This window comes from Protomyctophum parallelum (assembly GCF_964188405.1).
Source record: "Protomyctophum parallelum genome assembly, chromosome: 12".
In the NCBI taxonomy this organism is placed as follows: domain Eukaryota; kingdom Metazoa; phylum Chordata; class Actinopteri; order Myctophiformes; family Myctophidae; genus Protomyctophum; species Protomyctophum parallelum.
In genome coordinates this window covers 41,666,004-41,690,460 of record NC_139712.1, presented here as the reverse complement: position 1 = coordinate 41,690,460, position 24,457 = coordinate 41,666,004, and the positions used below count along the sequence as shown (strand labels likewise).

General features: G+C 44.9%; 1 protein-coding gene across 2 annotated transcripts in view; it reads right to left on the bottom strand.

Moving 5' to 3' along the window:
- pola1 (polymerase (DNA directed), alpha 1) overlaps positions 1–24,457 on the bottom strand; it is a 113,332-nt gene that overhangs the window by 46,738 nt on the left and 42,137 nt on the right. For both annotated transcript variants that reach the window (XM_083778484.1, XM_083778485.1), the window contains exons 27-33: positions 18,104–18,136; positions 17,496–17,588; positions 14,388–14,593; positions 12,329–12,461; positions 8,363–8,494; positions 7,172–7,346; positions 666–847 (exon numbers count right to left, since the gene is read on the bottom strand). In XM_083778484.1, coding sequence (XP_083634610.1) covers positions 666–847; positions 7,172–7,346; positions 8,363–8,494; positions 12,329–12,461; positions 14,388–14,593; positions 17,496–17,588; positions 18,104–18,136 — 954 coding nt within the window. The remainder of the gene's footprint in view (positions 1–665; positions 848–7,171; positions 7,347–8,362; positions 8,495–12,328; positions 12,462–14,387; positions 14,594–17,495; positions 17,589–18,103; positions 18,137–24,457) is intronic.

Genomic DNA, 24,457 nt, shown 5'->3' with positions numbered 1-24,457 from the left:
AATGGGTTAAGAGGGTATCTCATCTGGCGTGGTGTCTCAACAAGGCATACCGACGCATCTGTTGAAATGTGGGTTGATAGCGCCCTGTTATGCAATGAGTGTACATCACTCCCCTGTAATGTATTGCAAGTCTATGTCAGTGGGGGGAGGGGGGGGGGTGGCGGTGTGTGGTTATTAATGTCTTTTGAGACGAGAGAAAGCTGTGTGCCCTGCTCCTTATTACTGTACAAGCTGATAGCATACATACACACAACCTTGGCCTGACAAACTGTTATGAGATCTGTGTGTGTGTGTGTGTGTGTGTGGGGGGGGGGAGGGGGGGGGGGGGTGGGGGGGAGGTTAAGGGAAGGCTTTTCAAGTTGCGGAGCTCAAACCACGCCAATGAAAACAGAGCCCGCACTGGAGCCAGGCAGCTGTCTAAAATACAGACAGACACAACAAAGTGGATGACTAAATCACCAAGCCTTCAAAGAAAGTTTGATACACTTTCATTAAAATAATATATACATCTTCATCTGATTCCAAGTAAGTTCTTACCACACCACGAACGCATTATATCGTCGCTGTCAGTGCATGTCCAAAACTGTTACTTTTCGGGCAACTCGGGTCCGTTTTTGCTAGGATACGTGGTTACGGTAACGACCACTGTGCCGCCATGTACTCACAGCTCCCTCGAAGGCGTTGTCGTAGATGTTGTCAGTGCTGCACTGAGGGCAGGTGAATGTGAACCTCTCGCAGTCTTTGTAGCGTTCCTCGTCCGTCAGCTGGGCCGGAGCTCCCAGGAGGTTGTCGCTCTCCTCTTCCCTCTGGTGCTGCTGCTGGGCCCGGAAATGGCTGGGGTCCAAACCTGTGGTGGAGGGTGTAACAATTTGGAGTTAATTAAGTGGTTTCTTCCCGACAGGAAACTCTAGCTCTATGGGGCGGCAGTGGTGCAGGGGTAGAGTGACCAGATGGGAACCGCAAGGTTCCCAGTTCAAACCCAGGCTCCCCCAGAGTTAGTGGCAGTGTCACCCAGAGTTAGGGGTTCAGTGTCTTGCTCAAAGTGTCTTTGAGCAAGACACTGAACTCCTAATTGCTCCCAATGTGCAGGTTGGTGCCTTGGATGGTTTCCCCCGGCATCGGTGTGTGAATGTAATGCACAATCTCTGTAAAGCGCCTTGGAGTTTGACAGGCTGACAGGTCTGACAGGCTGACAGGTGACAGGGCGCTGCGCACGCAGCGACCAGCAGAGTAGACGGTTTGTACTGTTTACTGTTGTTTTTTGTTGTAACGTCTATGCTCCCGTACGGATTACCGACAAGTTTAAGAGTCTCTACAACCGACCTTGTGCTGGCCGTTGAAGTTTACACATACTTCACTCAAGAGAGAGACTGATCGCCCAGGCCGTAGCGTAACGGTCTGGGCACCGGACTGGTGATCCAGTCGCGGTGTGCCGCGGGTTCGACTCCCGGACCCGACACGGCCTTTACCGCATGTCATCCCCCCATCTCTCTCCCGTTTCCTGTCAGCCTACTTTCTATCCCTTAAAAAATCAATAAAAGGCGTAAGCCGCAAAAAAAATATCTTAAAAAAAAAAAAAAAAAGAGAGAGAGACTGATCCAGGGATACTCTCGCTAGTTCATACTAGTCGAGTGTGGCTACGCTAACCGTCAGCTAAGCCTTGAGGAGCTTCACTTTCAGGACTGGAGCCCCAATCATCGATATCAACAATGGACTCTTTTGCCCTGTTTTTGGTGCTGCTAGCGTTTCATTTAGCCTGGGGGCTTGAACACACGCAACTGTCTCCCAGTCAACCTAGCCGAGTCCAATACAACAGAGAACTCTTACTTCGCTGGAATACTCAGCAGGACCCACCGGCGGATCTTATTCTGCCCAACCCAGATGACCTTCTGAGACCCGCCCAACGTAATAATCCTCCGGGAGGACAACCGCACAAGGCAGGGAGAAGAGGGAGAAGAGGAGGTGTTTGCCTGAGGAAAAAACAACCCATTACGTGCACTCCACTGCCTTCCGTCATCCTCTCCAACGCGCAATCCCTCCGCAACAAATCCGAGGAACTTCAGGCGCTGGTCCAATACAGCCACGACTTCAGAGATACATGTATCTTAGCCTTCACCGAAACTTGGCTATCCGAACTCGACTCCGACGCCGACTGGGCCATCAAGGGGTTCGGGACACCTATCCGACTGGACAGAGATGCCAAAATCACGGGCAAGTCAACTGGCGGGGGGGTGTGTTTATATGTTAACGAGCGATGGTGTAACTCTAAATCTGTTATCATTCGAGAGAAGATGTGTACCCCTGATATAGAGCTACTTGCTATATCTCTAAGACCACCATATCTGCCTAGGGAGTTTCCCCAGATATTCATTACGTTAGTGTACATCCACCCAAGAGCTAACGAAAAGAATGCATGTGAGCAGATACACCAGGTTACACAAAAGTTACAACTAATCTCCCCGGATGCACCGAATATTATAATCGGTGACATGAACCATTGCTCGTTAAAAAACACATTAAGAGACTTCCACCAGCATGTTACATGTCCTACTAGGGGCAGTAAGATTCTAGACCTGTGCTACAGTAATGTGAAAAATGCATATAAATCACTACCCCTCCTGCCCCTGGGTGCTTCTGACCACAATTGTGTGCACCTCATTCCTGTCTACCGCACCGCATTACAAAGGGGTAAAGTGCAGTGCATTCGCTATAAGAACTGGAAGGATGATGATGCCTGTAAGACTCTCCAGGGTCTCCTTGACTCTACGGATTGGGACATGTTTGTCGAATCATCCGCTGACATTGACGAGTTGACTGATGTTGTCACTAGTTGGACCTCATACTGTTAAAGCATTGTTATCCCCACTAAATGTGTCAAAGTGTATCCCAACTCCAAGCCATGGGTATCTAAGTCCATCAAATCACTTCTTCAAAGGAAGAACAGAGCCTTTAAGGAGGGGAACCTTGTATTACTACGCAACTTGCAAAAATAAATTAAAAGAGAAGTCAGGGCTGGTAAAATGAAGTACAAAAACAAAATTGAAGCTCAACTCAAATCAAACAACCTAGGCTCTGCCTGGGCAGGGATGAAAACAATTACAGGGGTGAAAGAGGGAGAAAGGAAAAAGGTTGAGCTGCCCAACTTTACCTCTGATCATCAATTGGCTCAGAGCCTCAATGATTTCTATACCAGATTCGATGTCCATGACTTCAGTAGTAACCATTGCGTGTTAAGGAACAGTCTGCAGTCAGCCCCCCCTTTAAAACCCTTTTTTGATGAACAGAGTGTCATCAAGTCCTTTAAAGGCTGTAAGCCTGGGAAAAGTCCCGGCCCAGACAATATTGGGGGTCACCTGATAAAGACTTGCGCTGAACAACTAGGCCCTATCTTTTATTATATATTGAATCTATCTCTTTTCCAGCAGAAGGTGCCATCCCTCTGGAAACAGTCCACCATAGTTCCGGTGGCCAAGAGCAATAAGCCCCAAACGCTCAATGATTTCAGGCCTGTTGCTCTAACTTCCCTGATCATGAAACAATTAGAAAAACTAATCAAGTCCGAGCTTGTGGCAAAAACGGAGTGCTTACTGGACCCCCTCCAGTCTGCGTATAGGGCTGGAAGGGGTGTTCAAGATGCACTTGCCACCTTATTGAATCTCCTACACAAACACCTTGAAGGTAGTAAAACCCATGCTAGGCTGCTCTTTATTGATTTTTCCTCAGCATTTAATACCATACAGCCCCATGTCTTGGTTGATAAACTGGTTAACTCCTTTGGTGTAGATCCCTGTCTGGTGGGCTGGATTCTTGACTTCTTAACCAACAGATCTCAACGTGTAAGGGTTAATGAAATGCTGTCTAGCTTACTGACATCTTCTACTGGCTCGCCCCAGGGCTGTGTTTTATCTGCCTTTCTTTACATTCTTTATACCAACGATTGTGTTAGCCATTTCCAAAATAGATTCATCATTAAATACGCTGACGACTCGGTCATCGTCAGCCTGCTTGACAATGATGAGAACTGTCACGGGCAACTGTCACCTATCCTGGTGTGACAACGCCTTCTTGCAGCTTAATGTTTCAAAAACAAAAGAGCTATGCATAGATTTTAGACGTTCCCCACAATCCCCCCAGAAGAGTGTTGTCAATGGACAGACTGTAGATATTGTGCCCAGCTACAAGTATCTAGGCACAATTATTGATGACAAACTGAAATTCGACCTAAATACTGATGTGATGCAAAAAAAAGGTCAACAACGCCTGTACTGCCTAAGTTCAATGTCGACAAGACTCTGATGAAACTGTTTTACAGTGCCTACATCGAGTCCGTCATTTCTTTCTCCGTTATCTGTTGGTATGGTAATCTCTGCATCAGAGACAAAAATTCCCTAGGGAGAATTGTAAAAGTGGCCTCAAAAATCATTGGCTCACAAATGAACGGCCTAGACCAGATCTTTAAGAAACAGGTACTTAACAAAGCCCTGTGTATCCGATCTGATGCTGCTCACCCACTATACGGAGAGTACATCCTTCTCCCATCCGGCCTTCGCTTGCGAGCCCCCTGTGCCACAAAAAACAGGCACAAACATTCCTTTGTCCCGGTCTCTATTCACACACTGAATGCTGCTGTGCGTAGATCGAGGATATAACCTTATGATGAGCACTTTTACTTTTTACTGTATTATCTTGTGCCTATGTCTATGCACACGCACTTTTATGACCTATCGCATAGCACTTTAAACGCCTGCACTTTAATGGTTGTGTGCACCTTTTACTCTGGTATCCGCTATGTGAACTGTTTGTTGTCTGTACTCTCTCTCTACGTCGTCCTCAGACGAGCCCTCCATCGGCGTCTCCAGTCATCTCGGTTCTCCATACATCTGGACAGCTCCTTTGTGGTTTCCGCACCAGTATCTTTCTTTAGTACGTCCACGTAGGTAGGTGTGGGACGTCCTCTCGATCGATGCCCGTGTGTTGGTTCCCACAGTACAAGCTTTTTGGCCGGGAGTTCTTGATGTCAGTGACAGTGGCCAGCTAGTCTCATCCTCCTTACTGCTATCTTCTCTGTTACACTTGGTAATGCCCCGTACAGACGCTTGTTGGTGATGTGCTCATCCTGGTTGATGTTAAGTACCACACGTAACATTCTGGTGTAGCACCCGTCCAGGGATTTCTGTAGGGCTTGTGTAAGTGTCCAGCATTCACAGCCATAGAGGAGGACGGACTCCACGGTAGCAGAGAAGAAACTGATCTTGATGTGTCGGGGGAGGTTGGATTTCCACACACTGGTCATACCGTTAAGAGCTCGCCAGGCAAGTGCCTTCCTCACTTTAAGGTCCTTCTCTGTGGAGTCGACCCATGCGCCCAGGTATTTGAAGTCACTGACCTCCTTTAGGACAATACCCTCTATTGTCGTTAGGGGCAGATGTTCTTGGGGGATGTTATAGAGTATGACCTCAGTCTTCTTTGCATTTAGACTGAGGCCAACTTTGGCGCACTCCAACTCCACACTGGTCAGGAGAGCCTGTGCCTGCCTTACGTTGTCAGATAGCAGGCAGATGTCATCAGCGTAGTCCAGGTCTGCGAGGGTTTCTGCAGGGTGTCTCGTAGACCTTCTGGGTGAGATAGTGAAGCCGAGCTCTGGCTCCCTTCCATTAATAGCTTGTCTCAGGGCATAGTCCAACACTATTATAAAAAGGAAGGGGGCTAGGGTGTCTCCCTGCAGCACTCCGGTTTGGATGCTGAATTCCTGTACAGTACTGTACTGTACTGTTTCATTCATTGTTTAATGTACTGTCTATGCTGCAACCCAATTTGCCCTTCGGGGACACTAAATAAACTTGAACCTTGAGCCTGGATAAAGGTGCTATAGAGCGTCGCAGTCCCACCCCCTTTCATGACGACGCCAGGCCCAGGAAATAATACCCAATGCATTTTCCCCATAGACATTTCAAAAAGTAATTATTTAAAGACCTTTTAAGCGTCGTACAAAGCCAACTCGAGTTGTGACAAATCATGACAACAAACACAATATTTTGGACCAAACAAAGTGTTTTAACCTGCGTTTTTTTCTTCTTTCTAACAGTGTTTATTGTCATGATTTGTCACAACTTGAGTTGGCTTTGTCCGCAGCGTAAACGTCTTTAAATAAATACTTTTTGAAAAGTCTATGAGGAAAATGAACAGGAAATTCTTTTCCAGGTCTCTCGAGGGGGGCGGGACTGCGACGCTCTATATAAATGCACCATTTACCATTTAGAGGGCAGCCTAGACTTCCCACTAGACTATGGAAAGGCTTGGAGGGTCCTGCCTGTGTGGATCTTGGAGCACAACAAGGCTCATCAGGGGTTAAAAAGATGAGGAAATGTCTACTAGGGATATGTAGTCATTTTCCTTTGATGCCAGGACCTTGAGCTTTTATGGAGTTTGCTCACTCAAGGTGTTGGTGTCATGATATGGCCGGCTTTGTGGGCTATTCAGGGTGGGGGAAACAAAATACAGCAGCCAAAGCACCCAGGGCCTCCAACGTAATCAGCAGTAGTCACTCACAGTCACTCCAATGACCCCACATTACTGGCATCTTATCACAAGATACCATGTCAGTAATAAGGCTTATTTATACCTCATCAGGAGACTTTCAACAAGTGTCAAGCGGACAAAAATAATTACACATTTTAAACTGGAAAAAGTACACTTTTAACACGGAAAGGTTTGTTCTTTCTGCATGCTCAAAGCTTGAATCACACATAGATAACGACGAATCAATATGTCTGTTGCTGAGGGGTTCCTATAATTGTAGGGAGTCATCAGTAATTGGGGCTAACAAGGGATCTTACTTGGGGAGGTCTTGTAGCTTACTGGGTACGGAGGGAACAGGTCGAACTGGCTGACAGGTATACCTCCTTCATGTGCTTCCAAATACTTACTGGTATTGATGCTGTTCTCTTGTATTCTTCAATCCTTAAATAATAAGGATACTTGTGTAATGTCCAATTACACAAGTATAAGAGAGTATAACTTTATCTACTTAAAGGCTTAGTGTTAAGCCCAATACATGCTCCTTCCGACGTTGGGAAAGGGAGGTGATATTTATTTTTCGGAAAACCTGTCTGAACCGGACGTCAGAAGGAGCATGTGCTGTGCTTCCGTCCCTTGGGCCTGTATTACTCACCCAGCCATGTGGCTATGAGCACGGCGTCAATGCCCTCGATGGGGTCACAGATACGGGACACCACAGGGTGCACCTGCTGGGCCAGGTAGTACTGGGTGTCCAGGCTGAGGCCTTCCTGCTTCTGGAGCTGCTCCAGGGCATAGGCCCTCTGACTGGCAGACAGCGTGGAGCCATCCTGGATGCGGGAGAGAGCGGGAGAGATAAGGAAAGCAAGAGAGATACAGAGACAGAAAGATACTTTGAGTGACTGACCGAATGTATTTCGTGATGTCACAAAAAAAGTGCACAAGAGCACTACCCAACATAGAGTCAAGTATCATCACTGAGTATAAACACACAATAAAGCCTAAAGCTTAATTCCATTGTGGTCTGACAGACAGACAAGAGACGGATAGAGAGAGACAGACAGAGAGAAACAGAGCAGGGGTGGAGGTGTGGGTATTAGGTTGTAGTTTGTTTGTCTTTAGGGTAGGGCTGCTACAATATATTGTGTATCATCATGCAGATACTAATAATTTAGGATATTGAATTTATAAGATATTGTGTCCCCTATATGGAAGTACCGGTGGTGGCTCGCCACCGTTACCGTGGGGCCTTTACTCCTTCATCTTTGTGTAAATTGCTGATATTTTTTACACAATGTAAGACCGCTCCATCTTATGTCATCATTATGAACTAAAGTTATATTATTTTGTGGTCGGCCTACGGAAGCTTCATGCCTTGTCACACACAGAGAGAGAGGAGGAAAGGCTGTGACTTAAGTGAAAGTCTTTTATCTTGCTACCGCTTGCAATGGGCGTTCACATTACATCAGAGTTTTTCTTGTTGATGTCATCCTGGAGCGCATACAAATAACATCCAAATCAACAAGTTGGTTTTGGCAATAAGGTGACTATCATTCACCTTGGGGTCTATTTTCAGAAAACCGCTTCATATTCAAGTCAATTAACAATTAACATAATTATTAAGTCAATGTGCTTCAAGTTACTCAAGCTACAACAGGCATCGGGTAGTCCTGCAACTTCACCCCATTACATAGACTGCTGACTTCATCACCTCCCAAAAGAACAGATTTGACCGGAGCAAAACAATTTTCCCTTGTGGACAAAAAAGATTATACATCACACTGTATGCATTGCATGCACACACACACACACACACACACACACACACACACACACACACACACACCTGGCAGATGATGTAGGAGACGGTGTCTCCAGCTTTGACCTTTCGTCCTGCCTGGGAGTTGATCCACAGAGCCACGTGCACGTGAGGCAGACTCTTCTTATCAGGGTAGTCCTGAGGATCTTTAGTCAGAGCCTGGAAAAATGGAGAGATGGTATGAATTTGTGTTCAGTTTTTAAACCGGATTAAAATAGTTTTTGCCCTTTCACCCACCAGGCCATTATGTCCATTACTGAGTAGTTTCATTTATGCATTTTTGCACAGGCATGGAATTGGAGAAAATAGGAAATAAGCAACATGGCTGTAATAAGCAACCCACGGCTGCAATAAGCAACACAATATCCAGGGGGCAATTTGTCATAACATACAAAGTTGTCCACCAGAAATAATATCTATGACCCAGTAGGATCACAACCATGGACAACTCGGTCAATTTTGTTGCGAAAGTCCAATATGGCCGCCGCCAATATTAGCCCCCATTAGTTATAATGGGGGGTGAATAGGGCAAAACTGAGAGATATTTCCATGAAACTTCTCAGGTTGATCAATGATATGAATACGAACATATATGGCCGCCACAATATTAGCACCAAGAAAATAGGTTTAGGCTCCAACTTCTGAACCAGAAGTTGGAGCAGGAGCAGAGCACCAAACTTGGTGTGTAATTCATGGTTTCTGACCAAAGACTCAATGGAATACCTATGTTTATTATTGGGTGTGTCTGGACCCTTATTGTGCATATTTACAAGATGGTGGCTACCCGACTGGAGACAAGATGCAGCAGGAGCTTAATTTCATTCCTGACTGGGAATGGCTCAGATGCATCATCATTCTGTGTGCTCTTTATGGGCCCAAAACCACTGGCTCAACTCCAGTACGCTCCTTTGACAAGTGTCCTGCTCAGTGCTCACTGACAAGAGTGACATCCTAGCACTCTGGGAAGAGCACTTCAGTGAGGTCTTAAACAGAGTCCTCAATTTCCAAAGATACCCCAGCTGCCAATCAAAGCTGATCTGGCTGACCCCCACCAGTGCAGAAAGCACTCCAACAAACTTCTGGAAAGGCACCAGGAGGTGATGGGTTGCACGCAGACATCTACAAGAATGGAGGCTTGGCACCTGTACCAGGTAATCTGGAAGAGGGGGAAGTCCCTCAAGACTTCAAGTACGCATCCATAGTGCATATTTACTGTACAAGAGGAAAGGGGACAGGGCATACTGCGATAACCATCACGGTATAGCCCTCCTGAACATCGCAGGAAAGATCGCAGCAAGAATCATCCTCAACCGGCTAATCAGCCATGCTGAGAATGTTGTCCCTGGATCCCAATTTAGTTTCCACGGAGGCAGAGTGACATGATCTTTTCCATTTGCCAGCTGCAAGAAAAGTGCAGAGAGCAATATGGTGTTTGACTGTTTGTCGACCTCACCAAGGCCTTTCATACAGTCAATTGTGACTCGTGAGGGCCTATGGCAGATCCCTGGCAAGTTTGGCTGTCCAGGGGCATTGATCTCTCTCATCGCGTCCTTTCATGACAGGATGCCAGCCAGAGTCCAAGAGAATGATGATGCATCTGAGCAATTCCCAGTCAGGAATGGAATGAAGCTCCTGCTGCATCTCGTCTCCAGGCACAGATTTTCTGGCAGCCTTTGATACAGCTACATTATATTGTCTTGTTCATTGACATAGGCCAGGCTGGCTCTGTAGATGGACAGGGGACTGCATTCCCGTCACTGAGAGACCATCCATACTCGGTGAAGGAAGGGATGTCCGGCTTGGCGTTGAGTTTGTATTTCTAGCTCATCTGGTTCAGAATTTAGAGCCAAACCAATTTTCTGGGTGCTAGTATTGGATATCATGGAAACTTCCAATACAAAGAAATATGGTATTGATATCATTGATCAACCTGTGAAGTTTCGTGGAAATATCCCTCAGTTAAAAATGTTGCCCTATTCACCCGCATTATAGGCTAATGGGGGCCAATATTGTGGCGGCCATATTGGATTTCCAGAAAATAAATTGACCGATGTGTCCATATAGGTTGTGATTCTATTGGGTCATAGATATTTCTGATATTTTTGATGTTACGGCAAATGCAGGTATCCAAAAAGGGGTGGTTTGCCCACCTGGGTAATAGGAACTGACAGGAAATGTAATGTCTCTTTTCTTTTTCATGTTTGTAGCCATTTTGACAATATGCAAGCTCAAGAATAAATGTCCATTCTGTGCCATGAATCTTAGCCAATGGATTAATATTGCTTGTGTTTGCCAAAACAGTCAACAATCATGGTAGAAATCATGGTAAAGCACTATTTCGGGTAGCCACCATCTTGTAAATATGCACAATAAGGGTCCAGACACACCCAATAATAAAAAATAGGTATTCCATTGAGTCTCTCATAGTCAGAAACCATGAAATAGTTTACATTTCTAGCTCATCTGGTTCAGAAGTTAGAGCCAAAACCTATTTTCTTGGTGCTAATATTGTGGCGGCCATATTGGATTGGTTAGTTATTATTCCATTATAACTAATGGGGGCTAATATTGGGGGCGGCCATATTGGACAACAAAATTGACCGAGTTGTCCATATAGGTTGTGATCCTACTGGGTCATAGATATTTCTGGTGGACAACTTTGTATGTTATGACAAATGCAGGTCAACCCCCTTTGCCCCTTGGGTACAAGGCAGTAATAAGCAACCTACGGATGGAATAAGCAACCTATGGCTGGAAATTCCAACCTATGGTTGGAATAAGACATAGACATAAAAAACCATATAAAAAAATCATAAATCATATTAAAAAAACATATAAAAAAATCATAAAATAAAGAAATCATAGAAAATTATATGTGATTTTATAAGATCTTTTTTACCATGTATTCATTTACTTGTATTGATCCTATAAACAATTTAATATAGTTCTAGTTTTAACACAATAGTTCCGCCTTAGAGAACTTTGGTTCCTACCTAAACTACTGCACTGAAACTGACACAGGCATTCATTGATTTAATCAATTCTTGTTTTTAAAGGTCGCTTGATGGCTGCTTTTTTTCAGGTCCTGTGGGAAGCAACCAGATATAAAAAATGTGTTGACAATTTGTAGAAGATCTGAGGCCATGTAATTTAAAATGTTTCTGGGAGAAAATTTAAAAATAAATGAATTAATGAATGAATACATTAATAATAATAATAACTAGATAAAGTGCCCCTCGAGGCACAGGCCTCCACCAGGGCAGGTTGTGGCCTCCTGGTGGCGCTATAATAGTAATGTAAAAAGGGTGCCATTTCTTCTTAAGCCTTGGATTGGATGTTTTGAGGCATTTTGTTCCAAAAATGTGTGCAAAATCCACCTGTTGGTGGCGCTATAACAGGCCAATGTGAAAAGGGTGGGATATATTCCTCAGCCTAGTAGGAAAGTCTGTGAAAGATTTCACGTAAATTGCACGCTGCGTTCATGATTTGAGGCTTTTTGTTCGAAACGGGCCAATCCTGTAAACTTTGAAAGCCAATGTTAGCAAATTAGGATGGAATATGAAATATCGGACAGATCCATCTTGAACAACTATAGAGATAGAGTGTTAGAGATAGTGTGTAACGATTAGCGGGATTCTTGGACAAAATCCGGAGTAGTAACACACACACACACACAAAAAAAAACACCCAGTCCGACAACACAGTCAACATCTGGTTCCTGTCACTGTGTTTTGGATCTTCAAAATAAGGGTTGAACGGGGGGATATCCTGGCATAGTAATCATTCTTTAATTAATTCTGGCGGCCTAACGGTTAATTTGCAGTCCCTGGTGGATTGGCGTTCCGAGGCTACTGACACAGGAGGGTTTGTTAGCCCGCCAACAGTGGCAAACAAGGCCCAAGCTTTATTGTTTTTGGCAATCTTGTAAGTGAAGAAAGAGCGCCTTGAATTTCCCAGTCCTAAATTATAAATTGTCTTTATCTAAAGTCTCACCTTGTTTATCTCGTACTGGTTCAGTGGTATGTTTCCACTCGCAACCTTCTCTCCCACTTCAACCAGATGTCTCTGGATGTTCTCCACAATGGCATCACGGTTCTGGTCCGACAAGATCTGACCTATGACGTAACTGATGCACGGAGAGGAACAACATTACACAACAACAACTTCCTGCACTCCTATACAACTACTTTACATGCAGACAAATGAAGATATCAAAGTATCTAATGGAGCACCAGAACAATTTTTCTGGAAATAGCTTAAACGCATGTTGGTTCTGAGAGTGAAAGGAGCTGCCAGCCCTATGAAGTGGATACAATTAATCCTGACCTTTGACTTCTGTTCACCGATACCTCTTCTACCGTTGTTCTAGAACCATTCTCATGCTCCACCCGTGTTCTCACTGACGTTAACACTGCCCAGGGCAGCAACAATTACCCCCTATCATTGCAGTAATAGGACATACATCTCCATAGCACTGTTCCTTTTTAGTTCACTCAGTGACACACTTCAGCTGGTTTTGTGTGGCAGAGGGGTGGAACGGCCTCAATATCGCCGCAGGCCCACTGGTGTTAACCACTTAAACCCTTTATTCTTAGAGAAACTGACCACTTTTTTTCAACACCAAATCTCTTCACCAGAAATAGCAGACACAACGAAACTTTGAGCTTGTAGATCTGCTATCTTTGGTGAATTGGTGAGTAGACAAGCTGGAGTTCAACTGGTTAGGCTTTCCTAAGAGATATCCAAGTCTGCTCCAACTGATCTCTCCAAATCAAACACCCGTTAAACTAACTCCCCTCCAACTAAATCTTTAACTTCAATCCAATAAGCCAGTGGTTCTCAAACTTTCAAGGACCTCCATAACGCCAGGAACCCAACCCGCAAGGAACCCAGCCATATACTAACTACTTTCTAATTTCCCTCAAACAAACTCCTCTTCCTAATAGGGATGCAAACGATTAATCGATTTTCCGAATAATCGTCGGGGTCTCCGAAATCGATTTTAATATTTCATAATCGAGAAAAAAATAAAAGTTTTTTACTTCTTTTTTTTAATTGCCAAAATATAGGCTAACGCCAGGGCTCCACTGGGCGCGTCTGCGTCACGTCTCCGTCAGCGTCGGGAATGTGCCCTTTTAATCAATGGAGGGTGGCTCCACTGCCCGCGTTGCGTCGTGTCTCCGTCACCATTAAAATTTAACCGGTTCGTTTTTTGACGCACGCGTGACGCAACGCGCCCAAACGCGCCCAGTGGAGCCCTGGCGTAATACGTAAGGCTGCATGATATATCGAACATGTACCTTCATCAGAGTGGAGAATATAAGTATAAATCAAGTTGAGCAAAGCCACTCTTCTCTGGCCCTCTCTCTAACAGACACAGTTAACGATCGTTTGTTAAGTGCCTGCCAGACAGACAATCAGATGAAATGAAGGCAGTTGTAGAGTGTAGACTAGTGAACTGAACGTTTTCTGTTTATATCAAGTACTTCATACCAGCCCCTTATGAAACTACTTCTCCCCAAATCCAAATGGATTTCATTTTCCATCCTGAATGGCAGTAAAAAGCATACAATGAGAACTTAGAAGATCTCCACAAAGGTTTACTCATCAAAACTGATTATAAAACTGTAACCGTCAAAGCATGCACTCAACAACATATAATGGTTATGTGACCATGGCATGTGCATAATATAAAATCTTAAAAGTTTTATCTGATATTGATTAACCCATTCTGAACGGGGACCCATTTTGGTGTTAGCATCATGTTATGCTTTAGCTATTGAAAAATAGCAGATCTACAAGCTCATAGCGCGCCACTCGGTGGCTTGTAGGTCTGCTATTTTTTTTTTTTATCGAAGAACGACTGACATTTTTAGAATCTGATCTCAGGTCAGAATGGGTTAATCAGACCAGTGTGTGTCCAGTGGAAACCTCGTATAAATCTGATCTCAGGTCAGAATGGGTTAAAAACTAAAAAAATAATAATATTCGATTTCGCTGATGGTCACTTTCTGGCATCCCTACTTCCCAACATGTCTGGTAGCTGACATACTTGCCACACTCCTTGGCCAGGTCACACCAGTCCCTGCGCACGATGTCCAGGCCTTTCAGCTCCTGCTTGGTGCTGTAGCTGCCGTCGCCCTGCTGCTCCACCACCAGGGCGGCGTACTTCTTCTTCTTCAGCAGCAGCAGGGACTTGAAGACGCCGTCGATGTCGATCTCCAGCAGTTTGTACAGCTTGTTGACCTCTGCCTTCACCTGGACGCCGGGCAGAACACCAGCAACACAGCTTAAAACGCTTATTAGCGTGCACACTGCACTGCACACTCTACTACGTGCTCAAGATCAGTTGTAAAGTGCTGTACATGAGTGAAGTAATAAGTAGTAAGCGTTGCTGTGTCATGAAGCCCATAGAGAAAGAGACTATCTTGTGTTTCTGTAGCGTGGGGCAGCTTGATGTACATTCCCCTGCCATGATACACAAGCACTGTTCACCTCCTGGACAAGACACTACCCCACCCACCCAACCCTTGAGAGCCAAGTCAGGACAGGAGGCATTGGGTTCCATATTTATAGGCCCTCATTTATCAACCGTGCGTACTCCAAAATATGGGTGCACGCCGAAATTACCGACATTTTCGCCATTTAACATTTCCGGCAAAGCTTGAAATTGAACTTGACAACGTTCAAAACTCACGTCTGCTCGGGAGCTGGCGTACGCTTTGTTCTCACCTGTTTTTCTGTCGTAGAACAGCGGAGCAGCATTGTTTGACCAGCCGAGAGGCTGTCACAGGCATCTAAACATATGTTTTCACTCCTAAAATGTATAAAACTAATAATAGCCTACATGTGAAAAATATATATTTTGTAAAAGCATGTCATATGAAATTCGTAGGATATTATCATATTTCCAAGTGTGCAAGCTTATTAAAACCGCGCAATTAAAAACAATGCTGCAAGTCATGCTTAAGCCCCCCCGACCCCCCCCATGACATATCGAGAGGCATTTGCAGTGCTGCAGCCTGCAGCTTTAGCTTTTCTTTTAGCAGATAAGTAAGTCTACAGCCATGTCTTTCTCACGTCTCGTCCTTTTAGTTAAGGATAAACCTGACGCACTCGAATGCCACTAAATGTGACATGCCGACAGTGCCGAGGCAGCAAAGTGGGGACCGCAACTTTTCTTTTTTTTTCCGTCATATGGAAATCACGGGGTGCCAACTTAATTCACGGTCCATGGACCTCCACCACTACAGCCTACCACCAGTACCACATAAGGTTTAGGCTGCGAGGCATGCAGCCTAATACAGTAATGTCATAAACGTGCATGCAGGTCACAACAGTGACAGAGACAGACAGAACAGGAGCGGAGGAGGAGATGCAGAGTTGCAAAACAGCATTTGTCACGGGCTGAAACTCATTACAATGACGTGAGCAATGTTATTTAATTAATGCTTCACATAATCACAGGTTCAGGTTTTCGTTCACTAATCTTGTTGTATATTAAATGAATAAACATCTTAATAATTTTTTAATAATATTCCATGTGGCCCAGGCCGTAGCGTAACGGTCTGGGCACCGGACTGGTAATCCAGTCGCAGTGTGCCGCGGGTTCGACTCCCGGACCCGACACGGCCTTTACTGCATGTCATCCCCTCATCTCTCTCCCGTTTCCTGTCAGCCTACTGTCTGTCCCTTCAAAAATCAATAAAAGGCGTAAGCCGCAAAACAAAATATCTTAAAAAAATATATATATATTCCATGTGAGGTTAGGTTTAGGGTTTGAGATATGTTGTATAGTTGTAGGACTAATGACTGGTTATGTGTGTTATATACGCTAAATTAAACAAATACATGAACCTGTGTACTGGCGCCCTCTACTGACAGTGACGTCAGACTTCGGTGCTCTATAGATGCACACTGGAGGCCTGCCAGGCTGTCTTGGACCCCTGAATGTCACGGACAGACTTGTTGATAGATAGTCATGTTAAACTGAGCAACATGACCACCCAGTTAAAACTTAAGCATCCGTGTTTTTATAGATATAAAGGTCACTGTGAATAAAGTGGCCGTTCAAATGTTGGCCATGCTTTTAAAGTAAAGTAGGATGGGATACGTCCCAGTCTTATTATCTCGTCTGAAGATGAAATCCAGGTTTTCTTTTATACGGTAGTCAATTATTTTTACCCTTTTCTTTTAATGTAGAAATATTATACCAGCTTCCGCCAAGCTAAAAATGTCGGAAAGTACCGTCATGACTCTTGCATCTTACTAAACGTTAAAGAACACTGGCCCCAGCATATTGCATAAAGTCCTAGTGGTGGCCTACCAGTCATTTTGTATGCTTTCATCATTTTATGTTACTTGGAGTACACAATGTTTTGTATTAAAAAACATAAGCTAAAAAAAAAATGTATATAACATATTGGTGGTCCTTAATTTGAGTGGGTGTTCCTATATTTTTGAAGTGGTAAAACCTTAACACTGTTACACTGGTAACATTTTAGCACTGGTGCTACCTAGTAAAAAAGTTATTTTCAAGCCCTGGAGAATTTGTCGTCTCTGAAACAGTGGTCAAAGAAGTTAAATAAAAGCAGCGTTTAGTAGAAGCTTTGTAGTGATTTTTGTTTATATTTTGGTCCACTATGCTTCTTTAGTTCTTCCCCCTTGCTTTAGTTTGAGTGAAAAACAAATTGAAGGTGTTGGTAAATTAGCGAGTGTTGCGCTGAATTCTGTGACCATCGCTCTTGCATTGCGGACTTTAAGGACAGCCAATGAGCAGAAAGCTGTGAAAAAGTCACGACTACGTCACACGCTGGTAGAGACTATAATAAATCACACCCGTGTGAAGTGAGTGGTGCTCGTCATCGTAAAAATGTACGTCATATTTGACCTAATTTCTCAATATTTCAAATATTGAGACGTGTGGGGACAAAAGCAGTATATAGCATAGCCCCTCAAAAATGGGAGCCATGAACTCCCTGCTTGGCACTCTGCATCAAGGTTTGGGGTAAGTCCCTCTGATATATTAGCATCATATCCAGGGGGTGTACTTGTCTTGTACATCAAGCTGCCTCATGCTACAGAAACATACATGGAGAATACACAACTTCTCTGTACCCCCCCCCCCCCCCCCAACCAACACACACACACACAAACACACCTTGTTGCCGAGCTTGAAGACTTCCTCCAACAATCTGCTGTTGGTGTTGATCATGATGGAGTCCGTGTCACCGTAGATTACCTCCAGGTTCATCTGATTCAAAACAGGACGTCAAACATTAGTGGGTAAGAGGAGAGACAAAACACCACCATCACCAATGTCAGAAAGAAATAGACCCATTTTCTCCCCAATTTAGCCATTGTGCTCCCTCTCGCTGACATTCCTCTGAACACTGACAATTGTGTCCTGTGTGTCCAGCCAGGCCAGAGGCCCGCTGTCATGTTGGGCCCTTCTCGCCTGTGTTTTACCTCTATGCCACCCACACGCCCTAAAGTTGAAAAGGTGTCAAGATTCCTACATAACTGACATTTGAACAGGTTGTTAATTGTACTGATTAGTGAGGGCACACTGCTGTGCTGCGAGACAAGGTCCAGGTTTATGCAACCACAAATTATTACTGCAATATATACAAGTGCTATTAAATAAAAGTTATGAAACATATCGTTTTAATTGATTATGTACAATTTTAAACAGAGAGCAGGTGCATCCCCAAAGTGAGTTTGAAAACCAATGCCGTACTGTAGATAAATAGTTTTTCAATGACTCACCTTCTGAACCATGTCCTTGGTCTGCATCAGAATCTGTAGAAGTGGAAAATATATGAATATAAAACAAATGGACAATGCAGAAACCAAAAATGTATTCAATTTTATCAACACTTCCCGTTGTTTTCCAAGGCAACCACGTTGAACTGGACGCATCCGGCATACATTTATGGAATACTTTCATTACCGCAAGTGATTCATTTGATTTGATTACTTGTGGGTAAATGTAATAATGTATGTATTTATAATTCTGAGAGTGCACTAGTAAGATGCCCTGAGCGTGTCTTGAGTGTACAGGGTTTGATGAGGACCCAGGTAGGACCGGGCCTGTTGAGAACTCTAGTTTTCGCCAGCTGCCGGGCACGGCTGCACTAATAACTTTGGGGCAGGCCCGTCTAGTTTGAATGGACAGGTATCAGTCAAAAGGGAGACATCAAAGAGGAAGGACGGGTGGGGAGGATTCAACATAATATTATGGAACATCAGAACAGGTCAGCTCCATATATGGAGATGGAGGCGTGATGTCACGAGGCATGACCATATATGGAGGCGTGATGTCATGAGGTGTGATGTTACAAGGTGTGACCATATACTGTATGGAGGTGTGACGTGACACACGGAAATTCAGGTTTTCAGAGTAATTGCGACCTACTGTCGCAATAAACAAGTTAAAGGTCTATTTATATTTCATCCACACTCTTAAACAGGCCTTTCACCCAAACAGATCACATGCATGCTTTAGTGACTCCTAATGGCCTTCATGAACTACAGGACAGGGTTTCCTGCACAATGTTGTTGGCATGCTTGAAATAAATTGCGCCATGCCAAGCTGCCCAAAAAAAAAGAAAAAACGTTTTTTTTCTTTTTTTTGAGGGGGCTAGTGAATCATGGGGTGTGTGTGATATGAAATGTCCAGTACCTCCCCAGTGTCTCCCCAAGTGCCACCCCAGTGTCTGCCCTGTAGTGTCTGCCCAGTGGCTCCCCAGTGTACCCCTGAGTGCCTCCCCAGTGTCTCCCCAATGTCTCCCCAGTGCCTCCCCAGTGTCTGCCCAGTGCCTCCCCAGTGTCTCCCCAGTGCCTCCCTGAGTGCCTCCCCAGTGCCCCCTCAGTGCCTCCCCAGTGCCCCCCCAGTGCCTTCCCAGTGCCTCCCCAGTGCCTCCCCAGTGTCCCCTCAGTGTCCCCTCAGTGCCTCCCCAATGTCTCCCCAGTGGCTGCAGTTTCTCCCCAGTGCCTCCCCAGTGTCTGCCCAGTGCCTCCCCAGTGTCTGCCCAGTGCCTCCCCAGTGTCTGCCCAGTGTCCCCCTGAGTGCCTCCCCAGTGCCTCCCCAGTGTCTCCCCAGTGTCCCCTCAGTGCCTTCCCCATGCCTCCCCAGTGTCTCCCCAGTGCCTCCCCAGTGTCCTGCCGGCGGATTTCGGTCTGGAGAGGCTCAATTGTACGCCCATTTCCTACACCAGAGAATGTGGGCGGCCAATCGGGACACGGTATGCAATATGGGCGGGCTTTGGTACAGTGACTTTCAATGCTTGAGACCTTTGACTGACAGTAGCTCTGACCAATTGCGTCAAAGAGAAAATGTTTCCCTGGAAATGAAATCCAAGCTGAGCCTCCCCAGACTAATATCCCGCGGTCCGTGCGATATTAGTCTGGTTTATTAACCAGGCTATCTTCCCAGTGCCTCCCCAGTGCCTGCCCAGTGTCCCCCAGTGTCTCCAATAGCAATACAAGAGTATTAATACAAATTAATCTTATTAATTAATTGATAAATCAAATTCATTCATTAATCAAAGTTTTCGACGTGCGGCCAGAGGCCGCGCGCCAGAAGCCCCCCCCCCCCCCCCCCCGCGCGCCCAGCACCATGCCAAAGCTTTTTTCCTGCAGGAAACACTGCAGGATAAGTGATGGACAAATGTTATAATTCTGTTCAAGTCGTAATGTCTGTGTGTGTGTGTGTGTGTGTGTGTGCGAGCACACGTGCGCCTGTGGAAAGATCTGTGGTGCATCGGCCTCGACAGCCAGCGGCAACAACGCTGACACTCCCCCCTCGGACCCGAAGCAAGCGTCATCGTACACGATGGACAGCTAAGTTGGAGATGGAGGCGTGTGTGCGCTCGCGTGCGTGAGAGATTTGGTGGTGGTGGGGTGGGGGGTCAGGGTCGCTAATCTGGGGGGAGTCGGTGGGACAGAACGCGGTGTGACCTGTCACCAGCAATCTGCCCCTCAATCAACCACCGACGCATATATCCCGTTAAAACCGGGAAAGCATCCGTGTCATTTTAGATTACAAAAATAAAAATAGCAGACATGCAAGCTCGCAGTGCGGCACTTCGTGCTCACAGCATCTGCTAAAAAGATTTTTAAACACATACCTCGAAAAGAGTGAGAACTACCGATTTAGAGGGCCTTCGTAGAATCGGCCTCCGTTCTTAAGGGGATATACACAGACGGACACGCGGTGCTCCGCGGGGACAAGGACGCGGCTATTTCAGAGAGTGTGAGGAGAGGGGTGGGGCGGAGGTGGCGGAGGCTGGGCGCAGCACAGGGGTGTTCCACTCCCTGAAACCGGAGTGGGACTTAAGCATGCTTTATGGGCTGCTACATACCACTGTCCTGCGAGTGGAGGGAGGGGGGCTCATTACAGAACAGCCTCTTCCATTAGGAACTACAGTCAAGGTCAAGGTCTCGCACACACACACACACACACACACACACACACACACACACACAGGCAGGCATCCACATCCAGGCACGCGCACACAAATCTAGGCCAAACTCGATCTCCATGAGCACTAAATGGTAGTGGCTAAATCTTTATGCAGACACAACGTCTGCGCAGTAAAATCTGGAGTGTTCATTCACTCTGAAAAGCGTGAAGACTGTCGGATTACAAATTAAATTAACACTCGGGATGTTACTGTAGTAACATTGCTAGTTTTATTGGAAGCGGAGAAGTGGAGGGAAGATGTTGGGAGAGACAATTTGAGAAGTCACCTGGATGGCATCAATCAGCATCAGGTGTGAAACCCCCAAACGTACCAAAACACAGAAGTTGACTGGCAGACAGTCAATGGCTGCTATTTATACATCACTACATAATGCTATATCATTGACCTATGGAGTTATATCAAGGAAAAAAGGTTATGTCTGTATCAGAAATTACTTGACAGGTGATACATTTTAGTTAAACTTGCAGAGTGATGCATTTACCTGGGTTACAACTTCTGATAGAATAGAATGTCGACTTGTCAGTGAATAAATACTTTTTGAAAAGCCTATGGGGAAAAAGAATGAGGAATTATTTATTTCGTTCTGAAAGGGGGCGGCAGTGGCGTGCACAGATAGACACTAGGGGGTGCTAGAGCACCACCTGCCCTTGCCCTCTGGACAGCAATGTGCCCTTTGGAAGAAAAATAAATAAACTTATTTTTTCTTTGTAGTGTACAGTATGTGGACCATGGTGACATTGATCAATTCTTCATTAAAAAAAAAGCTTCTAATATATTAATTATGCACCAAAATCTATAAATCTCACACTATTAAGGCAACCTGCCGGTTCCTCGCTCTGCACAAGGTGCCCTTTTTTCACTTGAGCACCTGCCCCTCTATCTGTGCACGCCACTGCGGGGCGGGACTGCGAAGAGTTTGTATATTGTTTTTTTCCACCATTGCAGAGTCCCGGGCGGACAGTTCAGTTGGAACTGGATGAATAAAACCAAACAGCAAAAACATTTCCAGGGTTCCGGACAACATCGACACAGATTGGCTGTCAGGACGCGATGCATGGAGTCAGGGGGACACAAATTTGTCATTGTATAACAGTATATCTAGTGCTGCCAGCTTTAGATGGTGGGCAATGTTCCCCCTAACATGCGCCCGTGCACGCGTGCGCACAACTGAAATCTTCCGCGCACAGACACAGACGCTGGTGTAAAAAAAAAAAAAAAAGTTTTCTTTCAAAGAAAAAGGTGTTCCCCCCGAGTAGGCCTATCATCTACATTACAGTAATAATACCTATCCCGAGTCGACATTTGCCCACACTTTATTTCTATTTACTTCACAGTTATTTACACAGGCGAGGCGTCAGACTCCTCTCCATTTTTGACACTTTGCTCTCCTCTCCTCTCCTCCTGTGCATGACTGCGCCGTCTGCGCGGCGAGTGAGGAAGGTGGAGACTGGAGACTTAACAGCAAGAGCAGGCAGCACATGCAGTCAGTGTTAATGAAACCCCAAGAACCAGATAAGATCGCGTTGCGCCTTGGACCCGTGCGTTGATGGGACATTTAGATTTAAAAGGCGAACGGATGGAAGTGTGGATAAAAGCTTCGCATTAGCTGGTTAGCTAACGTTGTTGTTATCACTACAGCACAACAAGCCTCCAGTCCAGCTTTCTTCAATCAATCAATCCCTCTGCGTAGAGCTACATATAATAATAGCCCATACAATAGCTGCCGTAGTAGGGGCCATAAGGGGCTGCTGACATTCGACAATCTGATAAACTAGGAGTTCAAAGACACACCAACAAACTCGTCTTAGTATGCGTGTGTGTGTGTGTGTGTGTGTGTGTCCCAATAAAGTTTTTACGTTTTCTCATGCCCCCCATGTAATGCACAATTGAGTATTCATTTACCAGTCGTTCTCAACCTGTGGGTCCCCCACACATGATTTGGGGGTGGGGGGGGGGGGGGGGAGGACCCCAGAATGCCCAGATGACAGTGAAGTTACAATTGAAGGACTTTTAAGACCTCAAAGGCTCTAAAAGAAAAAATACCATTACTGCATCAAAAGTAATCAGCAAACCATGCTATAAAAACGGGTCAAACATTGGTCAGATTATTAAATGATAAAGAAAGAGGCAACAATTGTGAAAATAGCCGATCTACAAGTTCACAACGAGCTTGTAGATCGGCTATTTTCACAATATTTATCTGTGGATGTTTGGAACCATTCTGTTACTTGTCTGGGTTCAAATATGATTACTTTGGGGTCACAGCCTGAAAAGGTTGAGAACCACTGTAGACTAACTGAATATTCCTAAAATTGCTAGCCCACCTTGATATAAAATAAAAATGTTGTAACTTGCGTAACCTTATGTAACTATTTATTGATTCACTCATGTCTGCTCAGGAGGTTTGAGTGTTTGCTCAGACCGGAATTTGTTTTTGAGGGAACATTGATGGTGGGTGAGTGCACCAATTTACCCATTTTGCACCAATTTTCTTTAACAATGAAAGGTTCAGAGCCATTACTGACCATTTAGAAAGAGCAAATATGAAGAAGAAAGGAGCCAAAAAGTACAGTATATCAGGGTTTCTCAAAGTGGGTGCCAGAGAATGCTTTGATACCATTTGGAATTGATCATCAATTCAGTTTAATCAAGTAAGACCCTATAGACTTAATACAATGGACCCAAGTTGTATGGTACTCGAGTTATTTTTCCATCTACACAAACTAACGTCACCAAAAATAGCAGATCTACAAGCCCACAAAGTGTTTCTTTTATATTATATTATTATTTATTTGCCCAGGGTAGTAGCTGAGCACAAGTGCTCATTTTCAGCAACGACCTGCACATAGAAACACACAGACACAAATTACAGGGGTGCCCCCTGAGCCAATAAAAAGGTTTGAGAACGTCTGCTGTATATACAGTAGGTGTGTTGATATGGACATTGATCTACGGTTTTCCTGATTGCTTTGAAAAACTACAGAGCCATCAAGGGGCAATTTAGAAAGATGGTAGATAAAACATCTGTATGTAGACAAAATGTACAGAGGTGATTTGGAGAGAATACCAATTATAAACTTGATTTTTTTAGTTTAGTTTAGTGCCGTTATGCTCAAAGTAGTTACCCGGCCTAAATAATTCTGAGGCAACATGGCAGCGACTCTCTGCCACGCTCTGATAAACCCACATTAAGAACAAGAAGTCAAGAACACACACACACTAAAAAACGACTTAGTTGTAATTGTATAACTCCTGCACTGTCAATCAGCAGTGCTCTACTCTCAGCGTGACGCAAACTTTTTTTAAAGCTGGAATAATGCTCTTTAAAGAAAATCTCATGATCTCCTGAATGGCCAAGATGGTAACAAATAAATAGACTTTCTCGAGATAGAGGTTGGCATGGATTGTGTTTAATATCAAAGAATAACTTGGCGCCCCCCCTGCAAAGATGCTGAGGACAACCCTCTGTTGAATACCCATGCTGTAAACGATCATGCTGCCACCGCAGACTGAAAACATTAAAACTCACTGGCCCAAACCGCTGGCCTAGTGAGCCCAGCACCTATAGGCTCAACTGCAGCCTGACAAGAGTGTTTGAGTCCTGATCCATGTCACTCCCCGTCTCCCTCTCCCC